Source organism: Protopterus annectens, chromosome 3.part1, assembly GCF_019279795.1.
Source record: "Protopterus annectens isolate FY-2018-M chromosome 3.part1, PAN1.0, whole genome shotgun sequence".
Taxonomy (NCBI): Eukaryota; Metazoa; Chordata; order Ceratodontiformes; family Protopteridae; genus Protopterus; species Protopterus annectens.
The window spans coordinates 178457191-178469793 of NC_056732.1; the positions used below are offsets into that span (position 1 = coordinate 178457191).

The 12603-nt window shown below is 43.3% G+C and overlaps 1 protein-coding gene across 4 annotated transcripts in view; it reads right to left on the minus strand.

Annotated features, from left to right (window-relative positions):
* EPC1 (enhancer of polycomb homolog 1) overlaps positions 1 to 12603 on the minus strand; it is a 1950735-nt gene that overhangs the window by 1271803 nt on the left and 666329 nt on the right. For all 4 annotated transcript variants that reach the window (XM_044066705.1, XM_044066704.1, XM_044066707.1 and 1 more), the window contains exon 2: positions 206 to 365. In XM_044066705.1, the coding sequence (XP_043922640.1) occupies positions 206 to 365 (160 nt within the window). The remainder of the gene's footprint in view (positions 1 to 205; positions 366 to 12603) is intronic.

A 12603-nucleotide genomic window follows, 5' to 3' on the forward strand; every position in this document is an offset into this window, starting at 1 on the left:
AAAAAGCTATTGTGACAAAAAACACTGCAACATTCTGACAATTAAAACAGGAACAGTAATGTAAATCAATCCAGCTTGAATTTTTGCAGAAAAACTGTATGAACTTTTACCTCCATTTACAGTTAGTTTTGAGCTTAACACTGAAGAATGTTGCAAAACTTGCCTTTCTTGGTTAGGTATAATCAGTTTACTTAACAGTACTTACGTTGTATATGAATAAGCTGCTTTGGCATCCTGAACTCTCCAGGATAGACTGACTCATAGTAGGCAATGTTGCTTTCTGCTTCAGGAACAGGAATAACCATGTTATCTCGTTTTTCTCCATATACCTGCTGTGCTGAAATGGCTCGCTGAAGATGGTGTTCCTGAACATAAAGAAATGAAAAAAGGGAACTTTTAAGGGCATTCGGCTGAGCACATCTACAAAATTCCACATAACTGTCAAAAATTCAAATATGCATTTCCTCAATGACTGACCAACTAATCCTATTTTTATTAAGGCAATACAGTTGTGCAAGCTGCATTTGCTTGCAACAGTACAGTAGAAAGTAGATTATCCAAATGCAGCCTTCCAAAGTTTTCAGGTAGGAAAAATTATGAAGTCTGAACATGTAAACGTTACATGTATTCGCTTGTGTTTTTTGAGCTTGTCACCCACTTGTGTGTGAAAATATTCATTACTGTCCACTGGAATTGCTGAATGGTTGAAGTGTATTCCTTGCATGCATAAAAACAAGATTTTATATCTGGTTCAATTACATGTTCGACTATCTGATACACTCTAGGTCCAGAGTAGTTCGGATAACATACTCTCTACAGTAAATGTTCACATTCCTCACTGCTGCAGTAGCGTTTAAGCTTCAAGGATTGTTCCCTGCTTAGGAAACAACAGCCAGTCAGCTTCAAGCTATCCCAGTCACAGTAAAGACCTCATAACTTTCTTGCCCACTCTAGAAGAAAAGAGCCTAACTATCCTGAATCAGCTAACCAATAATAATAATAAAATATATAAAGTAAAAATAAGCAGCTCTACATCACATCCCAACTACATGCACAGGAGTTGGAGAGTAAGGGGATGGAAGGTGGGGGCAGTTACTGCAGCAAAAAGGAATTATAACATCTACTGTTACTGGTACATGCAACTTTCATAACTGTACTGTGTTCATCATTCCCACTTCTGCAGTAGCTTTTAGGTTGCTTAAGATGATTATCTAAGTCTATCTAGTCTGGAAGGCGCGAAAATATAGATCTAGGAGCCTCTGCAAAATGGTCCTAGGACAGTCTGCCCTGGACAGGGGGGGGGACTAGTTTGCAACACCTTGTAAACATGCACAGAAAACTATGTAGCTGCTTCTTGCGTCTAAAGCTGACCACTTTCTGGTATGCCCTCATAGTAGAATGTGCCTTGACACTGCCTGGAATGGATTTGGCATGGTGGGAATTAAAAATAAAATAAAAAAAAAATTTAAAAAAAGTAGCCAAGGACAACCACCTACAAACTGTCCGTTCAGACACAAGATATCCTTTTTTTTGGCATTTACTAAGAACTGAAGCACAGTTGTATAAAATCTTACCATAATGGTACATGTCCTTCTCTTCACTGCTGCATTATTCTTTACATTAGTGATCCCCTGACAAGGGTGGCCCAACGTCTGGCCAGTATACCAAAGCCTTTAGGTTGCCTTAAGGTATGTCATACATCACACGTATGTTCCTTGTGTAGGGTAGGATATAAAGGATGTCTGGATGTACCATCCTCAAAACTGAGAGCCCCAATAGAAATGCCAGTCCAAGGAAAAGAGAGGTAAATCAGTGCATTCAAAAGAGAAATAGACCAGGGGGTGGAGGGAAGGAGTGAATACTGCAACAGTGAAGAAGAGGGCATCTACCACTATTGTAAGATTTTACACAACTGTACCATGTCTTTCCATTTCACTGTTACATTACTCTTTACCTTAGGGAAGGGTGCCAAAGCTCAAGAAGAAATTTGGGAGGAGGAAGGACCAGCAGGGCCCTCTAAGAAGCCATAAAGGATGGCCCTATCAAAATCAGTTACAGCTCTGGAGATTCCATCCAACTTGTAGCACTTAGTAAAGGTATGCACAGAAGTTCAGGTAGCTGCTTTAAGAAAATAGTTAGCATTCAAACCCTTGAAAAAAGCACCAGAAGCCACAGCCTTAGCAGAATAAGGAAAGCTCTCAACATAAAAGAAGTAACAGATAAAAATAGCTTTTGAGATCCTAGATGAAATAGTTTGCTTGGATATAGCTAATCCCAAGGACCTGGGATGAAATGAAACGGAGCTAATCAGATTTCTTAATCGTCTTGGTCTTATCTGAATAAAAAACTGAGTTGTCCATGCACATCCAACATGTGCAGCACATTCTCACTGGCAGATTACAGAGAAGGGAAAAAAAGTGGGCAAATGCATAGACTTATTAAGGGACAATTCATTCACCACCTTGGACATAAAAGAAGGCTTACTACGCAAGGACACCCTGTCCTTATGAAGCACCAAAAAAGGACAAGCCATAAGGGCTTGAAGCTCAGATACCTGTCTGGCAGAAATAAGGGCTATCTAACAGTCGTCCAGGAGTAACGCTGCAAGGAAGCTTAAACTGCAGGCTGAAAAGGAGTCAGTCAATTTTTCCCAAACAAAATTAAGATCCCAGGGGAGGAGGAACAGTCTTCTTGGGAGACCTAATATGAAGGACACCTTTTTAAGAATTGTTTAGTCTCAAATCCAGAAGCTAAAGGAAGAGATAAAAGACAGACAATCAGAGACAGCTGATAAGTGGGCATTAACAGAATAAGCCAATCCAATATTGAGCAATGCACACAGATAAGACAGAACCAAAGGAATATCCACCAAATGTGGATTCAGGTTACAAGAAACACACCAAACAGAAAGCCTCTTCCGTTTGGTTTCCTAGCTTCCTGCAGGACCCCAAGCACATCCTCAGAAAAAAGGATTTTGATTCAACATAGACACTTATCACCCACAGTGTCAGTTGAAGAGTGGACAGGTTGGGACAGATGAGAGATCCCTTGTCTTGTGTGAGTAGGTCCACCCTGTGAGAACCTGTGATGACTGTCCTTGGCTAAATGCAGGAGAGAGAAACAATGACATCTCGGCCAAAAGGAAGTCACCAACAACATTTTGGGAGCATACCATTGAAATTTGAACAGGATTTTTGGAATGAGGGGAAGGAGAGGGAAAGCATAAACCTCCTCTTCAAAGAAAAGGATAGGGCGCCCACCTTCCAAACCAGAGGACCTAGAACTCTTGCATAAAATGGAGGAATTTGTCTGTTCAGAGGGGAGGCAAAATAGTTCTACTTGAGGAGTACCCCACACTGGTGGACAATGTCCAGAAACACATCCCTTTGAAGCATCCATTCCCGGGACTGCGTTAAGGACCTGCTCATAGTGTGTGCCACAACGTTTTGACCTGAGGGAATGTAAACAGCCTGAAGAGTCGTTTGATACTGGACAGCAAGATCAGACACCAGAGTGCCAACCGGCAAAGATAAGATCTTTGTCCCCCTTTTGCTTAAATACCACATCACTGTGGTATTGTCTGTAAACACTTTGAGGGGTCCTGAGGAGAAATTAGGATGAAAAGCCTGAAGCGCCAGCAGAAGAGCTCTCATCTCTGACACAGATGTGTTTCTTCTGTTGAAGAGGTGACCACACCCCTTTCATATTTAGGGAGCTAAAAGCTGCTCCCCATCCCACTTCTGAAGAGTCTGAACAGCTCCTGAAAAGGGGGGGGTGAAAAAGGGAGCCTTGGATTTAGTGACAGCTGCTGGATCCACCAGTGAAGTTCCTTCTTGAAACAAGGTAGAAGAGGCACTACAAATTTTAGGATATGTGCATATTGAAGCCAAACTGCTTTCAGGAACCGCTGAAACTTTCTCATGTGGAGTTTGGTTAGAGGGAACACTGAGATGGTGGAAACCATGAATCCCAGAGCTCTCAAACTCCCTGGGTGTAACAAAAGCCAAAGGAAGAAGAGTATGAAAGAAGGAAATTAATGTCTAGGCCTTGGAAGGAGGCAGGGATGCTAGCATAGGCACCATCTGAATCTTGCACCCCAGAAAAACAATGTCCTGACCAGGAGTCAGAAAAGGCTTTTTTTTTTTTTTTTTTTTTAGGTTTACTGTGAATCCCAGGCTTTGCAGAATGGAAATGGCAAAATTAATATTTTGCAATCGGATCTCTGGCAAGGATGCCTAAAAGAGGAGGTCATCCAAGTAAGGAAATACATGGATTCTCCTGAATCCTGTAAAAAGCAATCACTAGAGTGTGGCATTTGGTAGATACTCTTGGTTAAGTAGAAAGGACAAAAGGCAAAGCAGAGAAGTGAAAATGCCAGGAAGCTACAAAGAAATATAAAAACTTCCTGAAAAGGGGATGGGATCAGAATATACATATAAGCATCCTTGAGATCCAGAGACACTATGTAAGCCTGAGGAAGCAAAAGTGGGAACAAAGTAAGAATGGACAACATTCGAAAGGAGGGCACCTTCAGAAAAGTATTTAGATGAAAGAGGTTTAGAATTGGTCTCCAAGTACCCTCTCTTCTGGACACTAGAAATATCCTGGAACACCCCCCCCCCACTTTGGGACACAGGCACCTCTTGAATAGTACCCAGAGTCAAAAATTCACAAAGTACATGTGGAAGGAAGGAGAGTTGTTCCTGAGGATGCCAAGGAGCACCCACAAAAGGAAAAAGGTATTTCCAAATCATGAAACACCCCTGACGAACAATGGACAGGACCAAGGGACAGGCAAAGAGTAGAAGAGAGTGGCTGGGAAGAATAAGACAGTCAGACACCACCTGCTTATATGGAAAAGGAGACTTCTGAGACACTGAAGTCTGAGTAGCCTTAGCAGAAGGAGCCAGTTTGCCACCTTATTTGCCCTTAAGAGAAGGGCAAGATTGCCTGCGAAAAAATGCTGGCTTATTGCGATAGTTTCTCAGAAATTTAGGCACAGGAGAAACAAGCACAGGTTTAAGTTCGTGTAAAGCCTTGCCCTTATCCTGAGGGGACTTCTGGGCATCCATCAACTTAGCCTCGATATCACCAGGCAAAGATTGAATCCGAAGCTAAGAATACCTCATCACTGACCAAAAGCAACAGGCCTAGAGGAAGGATCTGCTGCATCATAACTACATTTGATGGAATGATGAGCCACCTGGGTGGAAGTCTAACAGGGAAAGAGCAGAAGTTTCACCCCCAGAGTCTGGGAGACCAGAAATAAACTGAAGCCTGGGATAGGACAGCCAACAAGTACCTGGACATGTGGGTCTGAATTTAACCATCCTATAAGCTGCGGTAGCAGAGGTGTAAACCTTCTTGTCTAGCTTAGCCTTTCCATGGTCCTGTTATCTTTATCAGACGGTAGTAAACTTGGGAAAAAGAAGCAAATGAGAGGGCTTGTCAGAGGCTACAGACACCACCAAGGGGTCAGCAGCAGGACACTTGTACAAAACTTTACAGTCCTCAGGTACCCAAACAATCTATCGTGTTTCTTGGGAGCAGGGAGCTGAGAGTCTGGAGCCTTAGAAGCACTGGAAAATGCATCCAATAAGTCAGCCAAAACAGGAGGAACAGCAGATGGTTTAGGCCAGTATCTGTAGCAACTCATAGCATCTTCTATGTACCTCAGACACCTGAGCGCAATCCTGTTTAAAGAACTCTATCATTCTGTAGATGTGTCCACAAAAGAAATCTCTTCAAAGGGAGTATCAGGATTGATAGATTCTCCTTTGGACTATGGGTCAGAGGAAGAAGGAATCTGAGAAGAGTAAGCAAGTGTTTCCTCATCCAAATCCTCCTCAGAGGAATCCTGTTCCCTGGGTCTTTTTAGGGGAGTAGAGGATCAAAGATGGGCTGGAACAGAAATTCCCTGAGGCGGTTTCAATGCCATCAAAACACTAAACAAACCCTGAGTGAAAGCCTGTCATTCACTCTGTGGATCATTAAGAGCAGCAAAAATCTTTTATAGTCTTCTGCCTTTTCCTCAATGGGATGTCTGCCTTATAAAATTTGGAAGGCTCTGACCTAGGATGGCATTTAATAATGGTAGTAGGGACGACTTCTCTGACTAATATCTGAGGAACACCCCTAGGCCCCTCAGAAATAATCAGCCGTGGCTCCCCGAGAGTCTGAAACAGACATCTGCAAAGCTTCTTCAGGTGTGCTTAGAGATGAATCCCTGCCAGCTTACAACCCGGTAGTGGCAGGGAATCCAACAAAGCAAGGGCGAACCTCGGGGCATTCACTTGCCTTGGGACAGACATCTGGCAGAGGCTGAACAGTAGAAGATTTCAGCCTAGCCTTCCAGGCCTTCTTCACTGATGGCTGCCTGTCAGAGCAGGAAGTACCCCCCGTCGTCTTAAAAAAAAAAAAAAAAGCTTAAGGCACTAATTTTAAAGATAAAAGTGCCAAAGATAGCCTACTCCAAAGGGTTTTAGGTACAAAAACCTGAAAAATGGAACAGGATGTATGGTCATGAGAGGCACCTAAACAAAAGTGACACTGGTTGTGGTGGACTCTGTGGAGAATCAGTCTCCTACAATGACATTTACTTACCCTTCTTGGATAACATGAAACCCCACAAGCAACAGTAAAAAGGATAAATGAGAAAAGAACCACAAAGGGGCACTCACCTGTAACAGCTTGGTAAGCCAGCAATGGAACAGGTGTTAAGGCCTGGTAAGCCAGCAATGGAACAGGTGTTAAGGCCAACCATCAAGTAATGCCGTTCGAAATGGAAGCAAAGAATTTCTGAGGATGGTACATCTGGATGTCACCTTTATGCTCCTTGAATAGTGTAGGGCATATAAAGGTGACGTCTGGACATCACCTTTATGCCCTACACTATTCAAGGAGCATACTTGTGAAGTAATGCTTACCTTAAAGCAATCTAAAGGCTTTGGTATACTGGCCAGACATCAGGCTGCCCTTGGCAGGAGATCCTCAATAAAAATAATACTGCAACAGTGAAATGGAATGACATATAGCTGATCAGCTTTCTTAAGGGCATACTTCTGTCAAGGTAGGACCTGAGCTGCCCAAGCACATCTGAAGCATGCAGAATCCTTTCTACTACATTTTCAGCCTCTGTGTAGAAAACTGAGATCAATGGCATGATTCAAAATAAGCTCCAAAACCACTGTAGGCACAAATGGGCATTTGTTCTTAAAAAGACTATCCCTGTGGAAAATTACATAAGGCTCACAAACTTTAAGAGCTTGCAATCCAGACACTAGTCTTGAAGACAACAGAATAGTTTTTCAAGTAAAGAACCTTAGATCAGCTTGACGGGCAAGTTCAAATGGTGACAGTCAATTTTTTCAGCACAGAGTTGAGATCTCAAGTAAGAGTAACCCGTTTACGAAGTAGATTCAGTTGTAAAACTCCTTTCAGAAACTATTTCACAACACAGAAGAAATGGGGCTGCACAAGCACACAAGCTGAAATGGACGCAAGATGATCCTCTACACAGGAATAAGAGGCCAAAGGAAAATAAAAGCTATGTACTCACCATACCTCTGCATCTGTGTTCTATGTTTTCATCCTTCCTCAACTGATGGGTCTCCGATCCAACCTCGGATATGGCTTGGGCCACTTCACAGCTGCACACCTTATCTATAATCCTCTCTTCTCCTGAATTACCTGAGATCAACTCTGCCCTCTAGTCTGCTACCCAAATGGTGTCAAAAGACACCCGCCCATTAGCATATTCCAAATTAATTCGTATACCAACTACAGCATAAAGATAAAGGATAAGGACAACACCGGAGCACATGCAGTAGAGCTGACAGGCATCACCTCTCAGGACATACTGGAAGCTTATAAAAATAGGAAGGTGGGGGTGAAAGGTTGGAGGTTGAGGAAGGACGAGAAAAGACAATGCAGATGCAGAGTTATAATAAGTGCATAACTTTTACCTCTGATATTGCCTTTTCTTTTTCCATTCCTCAACTGCTGGACAGAGTCCACAACTAGAGAAACTCTGGCAGGTTCTCAAGGAAGGATATTCCGGAGTACAGCAGAGCAAAATCCTGCCCCATTCCTAAAAAGGTATCCAGTTTGTGGGAAGTTATAAAGGTATGAGCACTGCACCATGTGGCAGCTGCACATTTCATCCACAGAGAATCTGGAGAAGAAAGCAGTTAAAGTGACCATAGATCTAGTGGAAAAAGCCTTAGATGGTTTGAACAATGTCAATTATTTATTCTTATAGTCAAAAGAAATGCAATCAGTGAGCCAATTAGCTAAAGTTCCTTTTGCCTAATTTAGAACTGGGAAAGGAAACTGTTCTGATTTTCTGAAACTTTTAGTTCCGTGAATATAGAATCTAAGTTGTCTATGAACATCTAAAAGGTGCATGTATTTCTCCCCTGTTGGAAATACTCCACACACACACACACACACACACACACACACAAAACCATGGGTAGACTGATGGACTGATTGACAGTAGTCTCCGACACCACCTTGGGTGCGAAAGGGCTAGTCCAAAAGAAAACCCTGTACTTATGAAAAAAAAAAAAAAGAAGTTATGTACCTACCATAACATTCCATGTTAGTTGTCTTCATCTCACCTTCCTTCTTGCTGGTTGGGATCGGAGCTGATCCTCGGCTCCGACTCTGCCATCTTCAATAGCTCGAGAGCTGTTTACTGGCTCGAGGCTACCCCTTATCCCATAATGCCTAGCGATAGCTGCCCAGATCTCGTTTGAAATAGGTAACTCCAGACATAACAAAGGAATAAACCAGTCAAAAAATCAGTTGACTATACCTGCCATATTCTCTAGGTCAATAGAGGAAAAGTACAGTTTTGTACCTACCATAAATGTAGATGTTAGAGTGTATAAACTGCTGCAGTCATTACACTTGGGTTATCCTGCCGTCAGGTGGTTCCCCAGTCAGCCTGAGTTCCAAAGTCTTGGTCCAGCATCAGTTGCTGTCGCCTCCTCCCTGACGTCAGTGCAACAGGGGTATACAAGATGCAGCCGACGCCATTTTCTTCAGTTTTTCTTGCCCCAGATGTCAGGTGCCGCTAAAAAAGTAGGCAATTCCAATTGCTAATAAAACATACATAGAAAAGCAAAAAAACAACTTCCAGCTACCAGCGAATACTCCCCATAGGTAGTAAGGGTAGAAGACACAGGTACGTACCAGCCAGTAAGAGGGGAAGGAGGGAGAGTAACCTGGACTGCAGCAGTGTATACACTCTAACATCTACAGTTATGGTAGGTACAAAACTGTACTATGTTCATGTTACATTGCTGCAGTCATTACACTTGGGTAGAATCCCAAAGGTGAGGTAGGGTGGCTGGTTCTATAAGGCATTAGGGGTGGCTATAAGGCCCTGCAGCACTGGCAGTGGTGAATCCAGCTCTGGATTCAGAGTACAGAGCCAGATGGTAATGTTTGGTGAAGGTATGTACAGAATTCCAAGTTGCTGCTTCCAAAATATCCTTGGTAGGTACTCCCCTGAGGTAGGCAGTTGAAGTGGCTGTTGCCCTGGTGGAGTGAGATCTAATGCTACTAGGTACAGGTTTTCCATGGTATGTGTAGCAGAAACGTATACAATGTCCTAGTCATTTTCAAATGGTCTGTTTTGACATGGCTTTTCCCTGTGCTCCTGCAGCATATGCTACCAATAATTGCTCAGATTTTCTGAAAGCTTTGGTTTTGTCCAAGTAGAAGCGTACTGCCTGTGAATATCCAAAGAGTGCAGTAGTCTCTCCCCTTTATTCTGTGGTTTAGGATAAAAAGTTGGCAGGTGAATAGTTTTGTTTAGAGCCACACTGGATACCACCTTTGGCATAAACGTAGGGCTAGTTCTTAAAGACACCCTGTCCTGGAGGAAAATGAGGAAAGGTTCCACTGCCATTAGTGCCTAAAATTCTGAAACACTTCGTGCTGATGTTATTGCCTGGAGTAGAGCAGTTTTCCAAGAGATATATTTTAATTCTGCTGTGTTAGCTGGCTCAAAAGGCGGTAAAGTTAGTTTTTCCAAAACAAAGTTGAGGTCCCAAGTTGCAGTAGGTGCTCTACGGGGCGGTCTTATGTTTTTAGCCCCTCTGAGGTACTGTTTTAACAGAGGATAAGAGAAAATTGGTGGATCCGTATTGTAATCAGCAGAGATGGCAGAGCCATGGATCTTGATGGATGAGAAGGAGAGGCCTTTGTCCAGCATCTCAGTTAAGTATTGTAGTATCTGAGGAATGTTTGGGACAAGAGGGTCAAGGCTATGAGACTGGTTCCAGGCACAGAATCTGTTCCATTTACCCGAATAGCCTTTCCTGGTACTAGGCCTTCTGGCCCCCAGAATGACATCCATAACAGCTTTGGAGAGAGGCATTGCTTGCTTGACTAAGGAATCTTCCATGCAGCTAGGTTTAAGGTCTTTAGCTGGCTGTGTAGTATTTGATCGTTGTGCTGAGTCAGCAGATGTGGGCTTTGAGGCAAAATCCAGGGTGGTTCTTGTGCTAAGCTCCTTAAGATTGGGTACCAGTGCTGGCGTGGGCCAGTCTGGTGCAATCAGGATCATCTTTGGCTCTTCTTGCCTGGCTTTTATGAGTACCTTTGGCAGGAAAGGTAGTGGTGGGAAAGCGTATACTTGTAGGTTCTCCCAGCTGAATGAGAGGGCATACACTTTCCATGCTTGTGGATGGTAACTCCCTGTACAAAATTTTTGTAGCTGGCAGTTTATCGAGGATGCAAACAGATCTATGTCCGGGCTCCACCATTTCTGTGTTATCATTCTGAATATTTGTGGATTCAATTCCCATTCGTGGGGATCCATGATGTTTCTGCTTAAGTCGTCTACCAGTGTGTTTTTCTCTCCTGGCAGGAATTGTGCTTGCAGATGAACTTGATAGTTTAGAGCTGTGTTCCACAAGGTCATGGCTTGTCTGCATATGGGGTAGGAGTGAGTCCCCCTTGCTTATGTACCACATGACTGTGGTGTTGTCGGTCTTTAGCAGTAGTTGTCCTGGATGTAGCAGGTCCTTGAAAGCTATAAGGGCATTTTATACAGCTAGCATCTCTTTTTGATTGATGTGAAGATGCCTTTGTTCTGTGGGCCACGTGCCCTGAATACATTTGCCTGCCATGTGTGCTCCCCAGGCGTAATCCGATGCATCTGTTGTCAGCGTTTGCCTGGCTGTGGGTTGTGTAAAAGGCTGTCCCTTGTTGAGGTGACAAGCTTGAGCCCACCACTGAAACTCCTGTTGAAGGCAAGGGATTAGTGGTATAACTGTTGCCAAACTTTGACAATGTTGAGACCATACATTCTTTAGGTACCACTGTAGTTTCCTCATATGCAGTCTGGCATATGAAATTAGTAGTGTGCAGGATGCCATGTAACCCAAGGCCTGTAGAATTTTTATTGCAGGGAGTTGGGTCGTCGTTGCCATCAATTGAAAGTATTGAGTCAGTTGTCCTTGCTTGCCTGGCGTGAGAAGCCATCTGGGCCGCTGTGTTCAAGCTGACACACAGGAATATAATCTCTTGTGAGGGCACTAGTTTTGATTTCTTTTAGTTTACTGTGTACCCCAGGCAACTTAACTTTTTCACAAACGCCAGATACTTTAGAAGAATGTCCTTGCTCTCTGCTTGAATCAAGAAGTCGTCCGGGTACGGATAAATATGAATTCCTTTCTGTCTGCAAAATGCAATTACTGGTGCCAGGCACTTTGTAAAGATCTTGGGCGCAGTAGATAAGCCAAAGGGCAGTGCAGAGAATTGGTAGCGCATTGAACCAGCTAGGAATCTGAGGTATCTTCTGCAGTTTTGTCTGATAGGGACATGCAGGTATGCCTCCTTGAGGTCCAAAGTCACGAGCCAAGCTTTCTTGCCCAGCATGGGAAGAAGCTGCTGTAGTGTCAACAGTATGAATTTCGAAACATCCAGTTAAGTGCTTAGAGATGAAAGATCCAGAATGGGCTTCCAGGCTTTGTCCTTTCTGGGTACCAGAAAGAGTCTTGAGTACAATCCTTGTCCTTGCTCCTGTGATGGTACCTTGGCTTGTCTGCAGGGGGGTAGGAGCGAGTCCCCCTTGCTTATGTACCACATGACTGTGGTGTTGTCGGTCTTTAGCAGTAGTTGTCCTGGATGTAGCAGGTCCTTGAAAGCTATAAGGGCATTTTGTACAGCTAGCATCTCTATTTGATTGATGTGAAGATGCCTTTGTTCTGCGGGCCACTAGAGCAGCATCGGGCAGCGCCGGTTTAACAAGGTTAAACTTTTTCTGGCTCCATAAAGTCTGTTCTTCATTTTTTCCCTTAGAACTGCTCTACTAGTAACCTAAACAGTATATCCCTTGACTAAAAAGTGCAGCACTTGTTCCTAAAAGTTTTTTTTTTTTCTCAAAAAAAAAAAAAAAAAAAAAGCAAAAGCTCAGCACTTGTCACTTCTATATTATACAAAGTCCCTCACTTGCGAAACCCCCCCAGGAGTACCCACTTCCTTACTAAGTCCTCTCTTATTCAGCCTCATACCTAACTTCTTAATTTTTCTAGCATGTCGAAGGGCCAGATGCTGGCGTCCTCTCCTGCCCAGTTGGTGAATCTG